The sequence below is a fragment of the Athene noctua genome, chromosome 7 (genome assembly GCF_965140245.1).
Source record: "Athene noctua chromosome 7, bAthNoc1.hap1.1, whole genome shotgun sequence".
Classification (NCBI taxonomy): Eukaryota; Metazoa; Chordata; class Aves; order Strigiformes; family Strigidae; genus Athene; species Athene noctua.
In genome coordinates, this window is record NC_134043.1 from 45,155,026 (window position 1) to 45,168,079 (window position 13,054).

The window sequence follows — 13,054 nt, forward strand, 5'->3', positions numbered from 1 at the left end:
GGCCGCACAGGGATTTTAGAGTAGCGTTCGGTTGCTGGTACAAAGTGCAATAAATGTGAACAAATAATTTCTACTAAAATACCCCTTAATTCTATGTTCATATTAAATTAAACATAATTTAATTTCAGTTGATAGCAAAATCAGTAACACCCCCAGCCTGGTAGAGGTCGGGGGCTGTGGTGGGGAGGGGCCTAGAGAATGTGGGGCGAAGCTGCACCCCCCCAGGCGGCACGCCTGGGGCCTGGACCACCCCAGGCCTGTATAATGAGTAAGCTCTCGGACGTCATGTTGCTCACCTTCAGGGATCATCTGTGACGATGCAGGGCCATTGGGTTCCAGCAGTGAGCACCTTACAGGTCACAGATGGATTTTGTGCTCGATGGCGGTTTTGCTCTGTGCAAGATAGCATGAAACTGGATTGTCTCTCTCGTCGCTCTAGAAGGCATCTGACACCTCAGTTACATTTGCACTACTGAAATGACTGAAGGTGGCCTGTCATTTTTGACTGATGGTCAGGTTAGGCCATGGGATGTGGAAGCTCCTCCAGGATTAGCCCGGCGTACATAAACACAAAGGGGAGGTGAACGGGGCCTTTAAGAATAGTACTGATATATAAGGTATGGAGTGTGTTTTCAAAATTTAAAGATTTAGTCGGTTTTGTGCAGTGATGAACCTTGATTCTATTCAGTCTGTATGTACTTAAAAAAACCCCTTTTCTGATGAGGTTGCCATTCTCATCAACAATGTATATGGTGACAATTACTGAATAGTCTTGGTTAAAACCGCTCCTCGTTCTAATCGCTGTTAAAACCTTGTCTTTTCAGGGCAGACAGACATGTAGCTGTGAAAATAGTAAAAAATGCTCCTGGGTACTCCGAAGCAGCTTATGGAGAAGTGCACGTGCTACAACACTTAAAAACGCTGGATCCCAACAATACACAGTGAGTAGACAAGGGCGGCTGTACTTTGTTTTGGCTTTTAAGATTTCTGTGACATCGCTTTCTGGGCCGTATGCCGTACGTATCTCAGCGTTCTACCACTTCTGTTGCAATTGATGGATTTTCCTGCTCTTGCAGCCACTGCGTCCAGATGTTGGAATGGTTTGAGCACCATGGGCATGTCTGCATGGTTTTTGAGCTGCTGGGGCTCAGCACCTTTGACTTCATTAGAGGGAATTGCTTCTTGCCATTTTCGCTGGAGCACATCAGACAGATGGCTTATCAGATCTGCAGATCTGTGAACTGTAAGTATGTTTCTTTTTTTTTGCTTTATTTGTTAGATTTTCTTTACAGAATTTGCTAACTGTGTGTGTTACCTTGCAGTTTTGCACCTGAACAAGCTGACACATACAGATCTGAAGCCAGGAAATATTTTACTTGTGAATTCAGACTACACAGAAGAATATAACCCCGAACTGGTAAGTTGCTGTCCTCTTCCCTACCTCCCCCTCGGCTCCGGTCTGGGTTTACTTGGTCACTTGCACCCCCTTGTGTGTCATTTCAGGAATGCGAAGAACGGAGACTAAAAAATACGGACGTCAAAGTTGCGGACTTCGGGAACGCAACGTATGATTTCGATTATCACAGCCCTTTGGTGTCTACAAGACCTTACAGAGCTCCTGAAGTGATCCTAGGTCAGTAGACATCTGTTCGGCTGCTCTTGAGCGTAGGACTTTCTGCCTGCTACGGAACTGCCACAGCTGTGTCGCCTGTCTCGAGCGCTCGAGCTGTGGAAGTGTTTGCAGTCTGATACACACGTGAACCTTCTGCATCTTTTCACAGCGCTGGGGTGGTCACAGCCATGCGATGTTTGGAGCATAGGATGTATCCTCATAGGATACTACCTTGGATACGCGGTATTTCAGGTAGGTAGCTGTGAAACTCCAAAGGATGCAGCGTGTATAATGCTCCTCAGCTTGGTGAAAATATGCTCCAGGGAGGTGGGGACTAAGGGGAAAGGTCTGTGCCAGAAATGAAGCTGCATTTCTCTGGAATGCCAACTTGAAGAGAACAGAAGCTGCAGGCACAAAGGAACGAACTTCCTCAGCAGAAGAGTGCTCCAAGTTGCTTCCAGTAAACACTGTGGCAGCAGCTTGATGGGAAGGATCACCCTGTGAACATTGGTAACACACAAGCCACACCAGTAACAGATGAGCTTCCTCTATCACCAAATATGCAGCAAATACCTGCATTCTGTCATCTTGACAGTATTGCTGAAACTTATCAACAAAGAAGAGAAAGGATAAGGCAGGGAAAAGAAACTTCAGTGCACTGTAACTTCCTTCAGGGAACAGATGACTAGAGCCTCTCTTTTTTCCTTAATCTGAAATGAGTTGCAGGGTACAGTCAAGAATGAAGTGTGGTTCTTGATAACTTCCTCTTAAGGACACACAAAAATGTCTCTCTCGCCTTCCTTCCAGACCAATGACGACAGAGAACACCTGGCCATGATGGAGCGAGTACTGGGGCCTTTGCCAAGGCACATGATAGAGAAAAGCAGGTAATTACATTTTCTGTGCCTGGACCGCTATAGTTTAAATATTTTCAGATTTGGCTTAACAGCACGTTTTTTAAGAAGTTTAATAAACTCGGATGCACCTTTGGCTGTACTTAACAAGCTGGCCACCTTTGTGGAACAGTCCCAGATCAGTTCCCAAGAACAAACGTGCTGATAAACTTCTAGCGAATCTTTGAATAACGAGCCCTGGTCTGTTTGTTTAAGGAAACACGAATATTTCCATCATGGCCGGCTGGACTGGGATGAACACAGTTCTGCTGGAAGATATGTCTCCAGTTGGTGTAATCCCCTAAAGGTAAGATGGCAGAGGGAAAAGGCGCTTGCGGAGAGCAGCTTTAAGTACAATTCCAATATTAAAACCCCCCATGTCGTGTTGTTGTCTTCCTGAAGGAATTCATGACCTGCCACAATTCGGACCACAGGAACCTCTTCGACCTCATTGAGAAGATGCTGGAGTACGACCCAGCCGAGCGCATTACTCTGGAGGAAGCACTGAAACATCCTTTCTTCTCGCCCTTGAAGCGGCAGAAAAGGAAGCTGCCTCCTGTAGCTGAGAAGGCTGATGCAGATGTTACACCAAAGAGACAAAAAAAATATTAATTCATAAACGTACAGGTTATTCATAAACGTACAGTTTTCCTGTTTTCTAGTGACTATTTTTATAAAGATCATGAAACAGCAACATAGTCTTTTACCTGTGAGATAGAGGTCAGCTTCCACTCCCTTCAGGATGCTGCTCCCAGACCCAGCACAGAGAGCAGCTTCGTCACTGGGGATGCTGCAGGACACAAGGGGCCACAGTTAAAGTCCTTTTCCTCTGTTCAGGCCTCACGTCAGTATTGCTATCGTTTCACAGTAACTACCACCTCCATTTTAGGGCCAATGAAAATTTGTTGGAGGAAGACACACATCTGTCAGCCTGAAAGAGTCATTGGGTTTATAAGGGTTTTTAACAAGGTTTTATAAGATTGCTGTTTTATAAGGCTGGATAACACTGATTTAGCGCATATCCTAAAGAGGTGCAACACAAAGATGCAAATATTGCACTTGAATCCATTCTCCCTGACCAGAAGTGATGACTGTTGTCTCTATTAGGCACAATACGGGATAAAAGTCCTTTGCAAACAGTGAGACTTGCACTTTATAAATTAAGGGTGGTGATTTAGAGTCAGTGGTCTAAACTTTGTAACCAGTGCTGCACCGGTTCCGACTACATCCAGTACCACAGTCATGCATCTGAAAATGTCCCCTAGTGTTCGTACCTGGTGTTCCTCACCAAGACAAATTCCCTAAAATACATTTAGGGTACTTAGAAGAATCATACTGGGGGGAAAAAAAGGGAAAAAAAAAAAAAGTCCTCAAATCATACTTGTAAAAGCTGGAAGAAAGGAAAATGAGGGAAGGTCCCCGCATAAAATGGCATATAACAACGAACCATTTAACGTTTTTTAAACGGAATCTCACCAAGTCCCTTTGTGAGCCAGTTATTGACTCCATGAGGTATGGCATCATACGCCGTATGCGGAGAGTAAATTCCAATCCTGTGCTCCAGGGCTCGGACCACCAGCCGTTCCTTCCAGGTCTTCCACGTTACTCGCTTGAGCGGTGTGAATACGGGAGGGTGGTAAGAAAGAATAAGGTCTGCCGCCTTGTGCACCGCCTCTTCCATCACCTCCTCGGTGAGATCGTCAGTGAGGAGGAGAGTGTTCACAGCGTGGGGAGGGCTTGGTTCCACCAGCAGCCCCACATTGTCCCAGCTTTCAGCCAGAGAGGGGGATGCAAAGTCACCGAGGGCAGAAACGAGCTCCCCGAGGTTCATGAGGGAGCGCGAGGGCAGGAGGCCCAAAGCGCGGAGGCAGCGGAGAGGCCGGCGAACCAGCTGAGTGCCGGGCAGCAGCATGCAGCTATCTGTAGAGGGGGCGAAACCACGCAGGAATAAGCCCTGGGAATTCGCTGGCTGGCAGAGCAGAGGGAAGAGTATTGCAGCGGCGAATGCCGCCCCGCTGACAGAGGGCAGCGCGGCCCGGCCTCCCCCCAGCAGGCGCTGCCGTCGGAGGCGCGCCGGCCGCGGGCTCTCCCTCCTGCCTCCGGGGCGCTCCCGGCGAAGCACCGAAACCGGCCCTTTAGAATCGTGCCAGAAACGTACGGAACTTGCCCCTCACCCATCCGCGCACGCTGCAACCGACCCGCGGGATCTAACCGGAGAAGCGTTTGCCTCTCGCGGGGGGGGAGGCGGGGGCCGGGGAAGCAAGCAGGACCGGGGCAGGCAGCCTCGAAGCGCCGCCGCGGGACCCCACGCTTACCTCACGCCGGATCGCAGCCGGAGCTGCAGAGCGGAACCTGCGCTCGGCCCGGCCCCGCCGCTTCCGCCGCGCTAGGGGGGCGGCCGCGGCCTCTTCGCCGCGCCGGGCCGGGCCGGCTCTGAGCCGCGGCGTGGGCAGCCCGGCCCCTTCCTGCCCGCCCGAGGGGAGCCGGAGAGCCGTTTCCCGGCGGCCGGCGCCGGGCCCGCGTCCAGCCTCGGCAGGTTTGTGCGAGGCCTCCGTGGGGCCAGGCGAGGGGGAGGGCGCCGGGGCGGCGCGGGAAGGCCGAGCTGGCGGCCGCGGGGATGGCGGGCGTCCTGGGTGGGTCGCTCGCCGGTGGAGGAGCCGGGCCGCGCCCTGCAGCAGCGGGGCGAGCGAGCGGAGCCGGCGTGCCGTGCGCGTAGGCCGTCGGAGCAAGTACCTCGCATCGGCAGGAAAGGAGCGGTAGCTCCGAGCCATCGCTGGTCAGGTGGGAGCCGAGGGCCGCTGGGTTGCGGGGAGCGCGCTCGTCCCTTGGGAGGCTTAACCGGCGGGTGCACAGCGCCGCGGTGCTCGTCCTGTCGGCCCGGTGCTCGTCCTGGCGGCCCGGTGCTCGTCCTGGCGGCCCGGTGCTCGTCCTGGCGGCCCGCCACCCTGGCAGGCAGTAGCCGGGGTGAGGGGCCGGGCCGCGGCGGGCGGGTCCGCCGGCGCCTGCCTGAGGCCTCGCCGAACCTGGGGGCTGCCCAGGGAGGGCAGCACACTTAGAACAGAGTGGCCTCTAAAGCTCTTGATTTCCACAGAACTGCGGTTTATCGTCATCCTTCCAAAGGCTGTTATTTGAAACTACTACTACGATAAAGGCAGTCTGATCCGGTGCTCGAACGCAGGTAGCTGTCTGTTGCAGATACTGGCAGCTGTCAGAAGGTGGCTCCGAATCACACCTCCCTTTAGGAACTGGCATGTGGCTTTTCTCTGTTAATTTCGGTCATTTATAAAAAAATACTCTTTGGAAAAGCTGAGATTGCTTCGTATAGACCTTCATCCTAGGAAAGGGTTTTTTGCCCCCACCCCTCTTTCTACGTTATTTTGTTCTGCTCCTTTCTAGTTCTTTACATGCTGCATAGTTACAAGTAAATTGCAATAAAATGTTTATCCACAGAGTCGCTTGAATGGCACTGTAAAACTGTGTGCTTTAAAAGCATAGGACCACACAGATATTTCAGAATCAAAAAGAACTGTGGACTGTTAGGAAAAAGCCCAACGGGTTTCATATGTTCATATGTTTTCTTTGCAGAAAATTGCTGTAGACAATCTACCTCAGCTTTTGAATAAGCAGACATGGTGAGAACAATAGCCCTTTCTATATATTTTAATTCTTCCTGAAATGGTCATCTAGTGGAAACTGAATATCTGCTCTGCATCTCAAAGGAATACGCATTTTATTCTGCTGTGAAGAACTGGTAATGAAAAGTTTAGGTTTTCATTTCAGACTTCTAACGAGATATTGTAGAAAGGAAAATAGGACAGGTTACATTGGTCTAAAATATAATTAGACCTTCAGTTCTCAGAGCCTAAATTTTAATCCTACTTTGGCCAATATTTGGTAATCCAGTTTGGTTTCTTTTACCATGGAAGCATTGTTCAGGTCGCAAACACACAGTCCTGCTTGAGTGTATGTAACCTACACTTGCAGGCATTTACAGTTTTTGCAAATCAGGAAACGAAGGTAAGACCGTGTGTCTTAAACTGTCCATACACCTCTTAGAGCATCTTCATGGACATTGTAGACTACTATCTTCACTTCTTTACTCGTATACTTCTGGGAAAGTATGCCAGTATCGGCATGATGCTGATTTTTCTTGTACGCTTCTCCCGAGTATAAACCCACAGTATCTTTTTTTTTTTTTGCATAGTTTAGCACTTTCCATAGGAGTACTGTGATATATTTGGCCTATAGAGATATATTTGCTTAGGTGGATGGGTAGCTGCCATTTTAAATTTTGTGAAGGTTATTTATAAATTCTTAAGAAAAGTGTGTCATTGTGTAGATTTGCTTGTTTGTGAAGGCAGATTTTATGTGGTGCCATTCAGAACTAGCCTTATCACTCAAAAGGCTTCTGGCAACTAACACACATCAGTTGTTCCTCTGACTGTAAAGCAGTGAGGTGTGTGTGCCACACTATCACCTGAAATGGAGAAAACCTCGATTCTTCAACTTTGCAATGCAGTGACTGTGCAGGTGCAGTTTGCAAATGATTAATGTATCTCTGGAGTGTAACAGCGTGAAACAGAGCTGCTGCATTCCTGTGCTGAACTTGATGTGTCCTGAAACTAAATGAGACCAAGTGCTTTCTGGTCATTTCACTGGAAACGAGGAAGAGGAAGGTTTCTGACAGTAGCCTTGCCTGTGGCCAAATAGCGGAACAGTGTTTATATGCATGTAACGTTTGCGTATGTTCTTGGTGGTGCTAGGACATAAAACTGAGTCTGTTAGTATTTCGTTGCTGATTTCATTATTATTTTCTGCCTCTTGCCCAGGCTGTCACGCTGCATACTGACGTAGGCGATATTAAAATTGAACTGTTCTGTGAGCGGACACCAAAGACCTGCGAAGTAAGTCAAGTAACAGAAGCGGGATTGCCTAGTGTCAGAACAAAGCAGTAGAAATAGTGAAGACTGTAGAGGAGGTGAAGTGGCTTTTGCAATTCATCTTTTCACGTAACAGAATACTAATATTTTAAGCCGGTACAGTGCCTATGCCACTTGTGGAAATCGTGCACTGTGTCATACTGCCTGGAGCTTTGCTGCCCGTTTCTCACCAGATGAAGTTTAGCCAAGGGCCACTTCTCTTCAAGTTCCAGCATCTCCCAAAGTGCCCTTTGCCCTTATGGGGAAATACGGCCCATGGCCTGGGATTCCCCAATTTCCCTGGGTTTGCTCACACTTGCAGAGATTTGGTTTTAAGAGAGTGACAATCACTCCCAGTTTGTCAGAGGCCCCAGGTTTTCCTTTCTGCAATAAACTTAAGCTTAAATTCAAATAATTGACCTTTTAACTAATAAAACTGAGGCATGAAGTTGTTGATTACAAAATTGACATTTACAAAATGTTGAATGAGAGTGATGCTTCTGAGCATGTCTTAGGCTTCTTGTTTGTTCCTCAAGTCAGACAGCCTTGTGCTGTAAGCTTTATTTAAAATCCTTTGTATCTGTGACACTGTCAAAGGGGCACATTAACTATAATTTGCTTATGACTGTTCTGTGGCAATTGGAATTCAGGTGGTCACCACGCAAAGCAGAGGCAAAAGGGTTAGACTTGGTCTTGCCATTTTAGTGAGAGGATATTTGTTTCTGAATTGTTTGTTAATGTGGTTTGTTTCACTTCCTTAGAATTTCCTGGCTCTTTGTGCTAGTAACTACTACAGTGGATGCATATTTCACCGGAATATAAAGGGCTTCATGGTTCAGACAGGAGATCCATTAGGTAAATTCTTCTGTTCGGGTCTCTCTATAGGAAAATAAAATATAAATAAAAGGAAATGATAAGTATGAAAGTTTAAAACCAAAATGTAAACAAAGTAAAAGTAAAATATAAGAATTCTTGTTTTGTTGACAGAGGGTTTTATGGGGAGATTAGCTTTCTGTGATGAGTTTACAGAGGAGCAGCCATTACCCTAGTTCTAAATAAACATGCAGTAGTAAAGCATTCTACAGACTTTTCCAGCTGTTTCCACTAAATATGATGGTTCTGCTGGCTCACCAGAGGTGGAACGGGTAGCAGTTGCTATTGTGGTTTCTCTGATTTCTGCCTGAAAGGCTACACTGCCTTTAAAGCATTTGGGGGAAATGTCCCAGACAGCGTCAACTGTTTGGGGGAAAATCCGATTCAACTTCGGGTTTGTACTCATACTGAATTTAATTTGAGGATATGTCAGTGCCTTGTTCTGCTACTTAATAGATGTCCCTTATTTAGAGTTATGTCTCTGCTGAGTAACAAGACACGAGCACCTGATCCCTGCCTCAAATGAATTACAGGCTATCTGTGGTCTTTGTTGTAAAATGTTATAACAGTACATTATTTCTAGAATTTTCAGTCTGAAAATCCAGTAGTGTATTGTGGTGCTTCTTTGTCAGGCACTGGGAAAGGAGGTAACAGCATCTGGGGCAAGAAGTTTGAAGACGAATTCAGCGAATACCTGAAGGTATTTCTGTGCTCGCAATATGCGGTTATTTTCATACGGATTTTCCTTACGGATTGGAGAACACTCAGCATTGTGTTGTACTGTATTAAATACCTTTCTATTAACTGTGAAGCAAAGTCTAATCCTGCAATAAAGGGATAGAAAGCTTCTTGTTAGAAGGGGAACAGGCGTTTCTGTACTTGGCAAGTTAAGTTTGAGGGTTTTCGTCACCAAGAACAGAAGTAGAAAGAATTTGTAAGTGCTTTTCATGTTCTGAAGGGAAAGAAGTAATTTTTCATTGTAAGGGCAATTTTGAGGAGCTAATTATGGACTGTGTTGGAATATATTTGCAGTCGAGATTTTTTTCCTAATAATGGTATTGAAGCAGAGTACTAGGTCACAGAGCACTTCGTGCAGGCTAAAGCCCTGCTTCTACACATGTGTATCCATGTTGAGGTTTTTCCCTTCTTTCAGCACAGTGTCCGTGGGGTAGTTTCAATGGCAAACAATGGCCCAAATACCAATGGATCACAGTTCTTCATCACTTACGGCAAGCAACCGCACCTAGACATGAAGTACACTGTGTTTGGAAAGTAAGTGATCCGACTGCAAGCCACCATACCATAGCGTGTGGAGGATCTGAATATTTCAGGGCACATGCAATGCAAATTTAGAAGCTTCTGGTTCTAAACCTGTTTAAAATATTGGCTGTATATATGTAAATGTATGCTCTTGCACTGTCACCAGAATTAGTTGCTTGAAAATGCCACTCCCTTCTTCACTGCAGGGAATAAGGATATTAAAAATTACCTCAATAATGGACCATTCTTTTTCTTCTTCTCTGCCTCCACACCCCCAGCCCCCCCCCCCGCCCCCCCCCCCCCCAGTTATTCCAGCTTGCCTTTTCATCCATGGCCAAAGGGCTGCAGCCTGATTTTCAGCAAACTCCAGAACAACTGGATACATGGTTGTAGGGTTTACTGAGAAACAAGAATCTGATCTGGGACTGAATCTGGCAATGGGTGTGGTACTGATGATTGTACTTCTGTTTAGGTGGAACTGTCTGTTGGTCAGATAAAAACCACAGAGCTTGTTTAAGATGCATCATTATTTAAAACATTCTTAATAGACACTACTGATAATGGATCCTTAAAGCAAATGTTCGATTTTTGAGTCTTTCAGATTCTGCTTTTTCTATCTCAAAATCATGGTAGTCTTTTCTTTTGCTTGTTAAAAAGTCTCTACTGTACAAGTGAATCTGCTGAGAAAAAGTTGCCTTTATTAAATGGAGTAAAATATTCAAAGGAAACTATTGAAATGTGAAAATACAATTTTCTATCAAATGTATTGTTTATAGGCATCTAAATACAGGTGTTCCCTTCATTTCTGAGTTGTTTAGAAGTGTGATTGACAGTAGGTGTTTTAGACTTGTTAGAAAAGAGTAGAGGCTCTGACAGGGGAACTTTGCCAGGTTTTCTGTGGCAGTTTTAAGATACTCCAGCTGCAGTTGCAGAATCAGCAGGACAGCACATGCAGCCCCTGCTGGCCTGCAGTCCCGGCGTCCTAGATTCAAAGCGTTGATGAATGTGACTGAACTGAACTGTGAACAGCACAAGGTGTTTTCTGCCAAGTCCGTTACTGGGAAATAAACTATCAAGGTTTACCAGGGCTAGTTACTTAAACAAAAAAAATAAGAGGTTTATTACAACAATCTCTCTTGCCACTTCTTCAGCCTGACAGGAGATCCGAAAGCTTAAGCATGTTTGTACCACTAGATTTACACAGTTATTTATGATTCGGTCCAATCTTGTCTTTGAGTCAGAAGGTTAGAAATGATAGTTTCACATTTGGAAATGGATTTTCCGGCCATCGGATTTCCGTCATTCACAGTGAAGTTTTGGTATGGAGAGCAGCTTGCTGCTACTGAAACCTACGGTATGATTGGTCGGTCCTGCCTGCCAGGAAGTGCAGCCAGGGTCTTTATACAGCTACGGCTGGTGTAAACTATGATACTGTCAGGTCAGTGGGAATTGTTTGTGCTTTTCAGCAGAATCTGTCACGGGTGCTTAATATTTCCTTTCAAAATATATGCCATATATAATGTTTTGGCAGTCTTACTTGTACCATTTGCTTGCAAAGTCTTTGCCCTGTGATACTTCACTGTAAACTGCTTTGAGATATCTCAGCTGTGAAATCTAAATCATTATTAGGAGATTCCCAGCATTTCTGCTTTTCTTCCAGAGTTATTGATGGCTTGGAGACCCTGGATGAGCTGGAGAAGCTGCCTGTGAATGAGAAAACCTACCGACCTCTCAATGAGGTTCGCATTAAAGATGTGTCGGTTCATGCCAACCCTTTTGCTCTGTAGCCACAGAGTGCCTCGACGCATTCTTTAGAGACTGGTCAGATGGACTGCTGGATTATGGAGTTTGAAGTGCCATTAAAGAGGGTTACTTGAGCTGGATCGTACCTTTGTTCCTTTTGAATCCTTTGAATGCGGGATTTTCAGGAGTTGTGACATTGTTTGGGAGTTGTCACAGAAAAGTCTTGTGCTTTAGGAGTCAGTTTTTCCAGAGTATCTTCTAGTATTTTGATTTTTAAACATTGCTTTTAATACTTGTAAAACAAGACTTTTAAAAATACATTTTTTCCGCCCCCAATCTTTTGTTTTCTGCCTTATCTTTCTTAGCGATACTATGTTGAAACAATGTCCTTTTCTACGATTTCATACTCCCGGTTTTCTGAAACTTTCTCGTGTAAATTCTAACTTTACTGGTTTTTAGAAAACTGACTAAGATGTGCAGTGTTTTCCCTTAGGCGAGAGCAGTGTCGTAGACGAAACCTTTCTCTCCTAGAGGATTAAAGACCGTGTTTAGAGGAGTGCTTGCTCTTGCGCTGCTGTGTGGGAATGGTAACCTCTTCAGCCTCCCCAGCAGGTAGATCGGAAACAATCGCTTCTGCCTCTGGCACAGCACTTCTGGTATGAAAGAGTGTTGGTGTCTTTACATAGCTGTTGACCAAAACTAGGTAGCGTTTGGTCTTACTTGACACCAAATGTTGTTGGACTCAAGAAAATCTGCAAGAAAGTAGAGAGGTATCTGAATATTGACTTGTCAAGAGGAAGCATAAAATACATGCATACTTATGCGTGTGTTTGGGTGCATGTATGTATATTGCTGATCCTATGCTCAAGTCACTTGGTATAGTAAGCATAAAATAACCTGACTCCAGCAGGGAAAAAAGAGTGATTTGTATGCATCAGAAAAGCAGTTCTCCACCTTGAGTATACTGGGAAAAGCAGAATGTTCTACTCTTCCGTGTTGTAGATTTCAAACATGTATTTTTGCATCAGTTTGTTTTCATAAAGCAGGAAAAAGTCAACTCATTTCCACGGAGACTCTATAATATGTAGAGGCGAGAGGGTATATTTCCAGTTCCAGCTGTGCATGAAAGACCTGGACAGGAGAGTACCCACAGTTCCTGCATCCAACTCCCACCATTCCCGCAGTCCTCTTGGGACTCAGCATCACTTCGCAAAGTTCGTTCTCATATATGTGCCTTGTAATCCTTGGGAGGTCCGGGTCCATCTGACCTGCAGTCTGTTTCAGACCAGTATTTCCTGTTCTGAGACTTCCCTCTCAAAATAAAGAGGAGAACTTACTGAAGAGGAAGGCAAAGGTATGCGGGATACAGATAGCTGAGGCATTAATGAGTCAAGTTAATCAGTACCCTCTCTGGGACAAAGTTGCTATATTCTGTAGGAAGTGTTACTTAAAGCTCCTAGCCCATGCTGCAGACTTAATACATTTTACCCTAATAACTCAGTCAGGTAAAGGATTTAATTATTTTAGCTCTGTGCTCTTTGCCATATGACTGGTGGTAAGAGAAAGTAGACAGAAGCATGCAGCTGCACGTTTGACTGCCACGCTGACACTACCGCCACGCAGAAGGAAGGACAAACGGTAAACTTTCCGACAGTGCAAAGGAATCGGTAATTTAAAATGCTGACACCTAGCGCTCAACTGGAAACAATTTCTGGTCCATTTTTTCCCTATGCAAAAAGAAGTCTGTTATATGA

At 45.7% G+C, this 13,054-nt stretch overlaps 2 protein-coding genes across 2 annotated transcripts; both read left to right on the top strand.

Moving 5' to 3' along the window:
* The first annotated feature begins 1,089 nt into the window (after positions 1-1,089).
* Positions 1,090-3,406, top strand: LOC141962423 (dual specificity protein kinase CLK4-like). The gene is made up of 7 exons (XM_074910558.1): positions 1,090-1,243; positions 1,323-1,417; positions 1,504-1,633; positions 1,782-1,864; positions 2,420-2,499; positions 2,722-2,812; positions 2,908-3,406. The coding sequence occupies exons 1-7, from the start codon at positions 1,090-1,092 to the stop codon at positions 3,115-3,117; spliced, it is 843 nt and encodes a 280-aa protein (XP_074766659.1). The 3' UTR covers positions 3,118-3,406.
* A 3,233-nt stretch (positions 3,407-6,639) lies between these two features.
* LOC141962667 (peptidyl-prolyl cis-trans isomerase-like 3) lies at positions 6,640-12,591 on the top strand. The gene is made up of 6 exons (XM_074911027.1): positions 6,640-6,672; positions 7,335-7,409; positions 8,186-8,279; positions 8,930-8,997; positions 9,451-9,569; positions 11,218-12,591. Exons 1-6 carry the CDS (start codon positions 6,640-6,642, stop codon positions 11,342-11,344), a joined length of 516 nt encoding a protein of 171 aa, XP_074767128.1. The 3' UTR covers positions 11,345-12,591.
* The last annotated feature ends 463 nt before the right edge of the window (positions 12,592-13,054 follow it).

Bases quoted from the DNA above. Each gene is read 5' to 3' on its own strand.
- LOC141962423 (XM_074910558.1), top strand. From the start codon at position 1,090: ATGTTGGAATGGTTTGAGCACCATGGGCATGTCTGCATGGTTTTTGAG. The intron at 1,244-1,322 runs GTAAGTATGTTT...GTTACCTTGCAG, and splicing joins GATCTGCAGATCTGTGAACT to TTTTGCACCTGAACAAGCTG. The intron at 1,865-2,419 runs GTAGGTAGCTGT...CCTTCCTTCCAG, and splicing joins TTGGATACGCGGTATTTCAG to ACCAATGACGACAGAGAACA.
- LOC141962667 (XM_074911027.1), top strand. From the start codon at position 6,640: ATGATGCTGATTTTTCTTGTACGCTTCTCCCGA. The intron at 7,410-8,185 runs GTAAGTCAAGTA...TCACTTCCTTAG, and splicing joins GGACACCAAAGACCTGCGAA to AATTTCCTGGCTCTTTGTGC. The intron at 8,280-8,929 runs GTAAATTCTTCT...CTTCTTTGTCAG, and splicing joins TCAGACAGGAGATCCATTAG to GCACTGGGAAAGGAGGTAAC.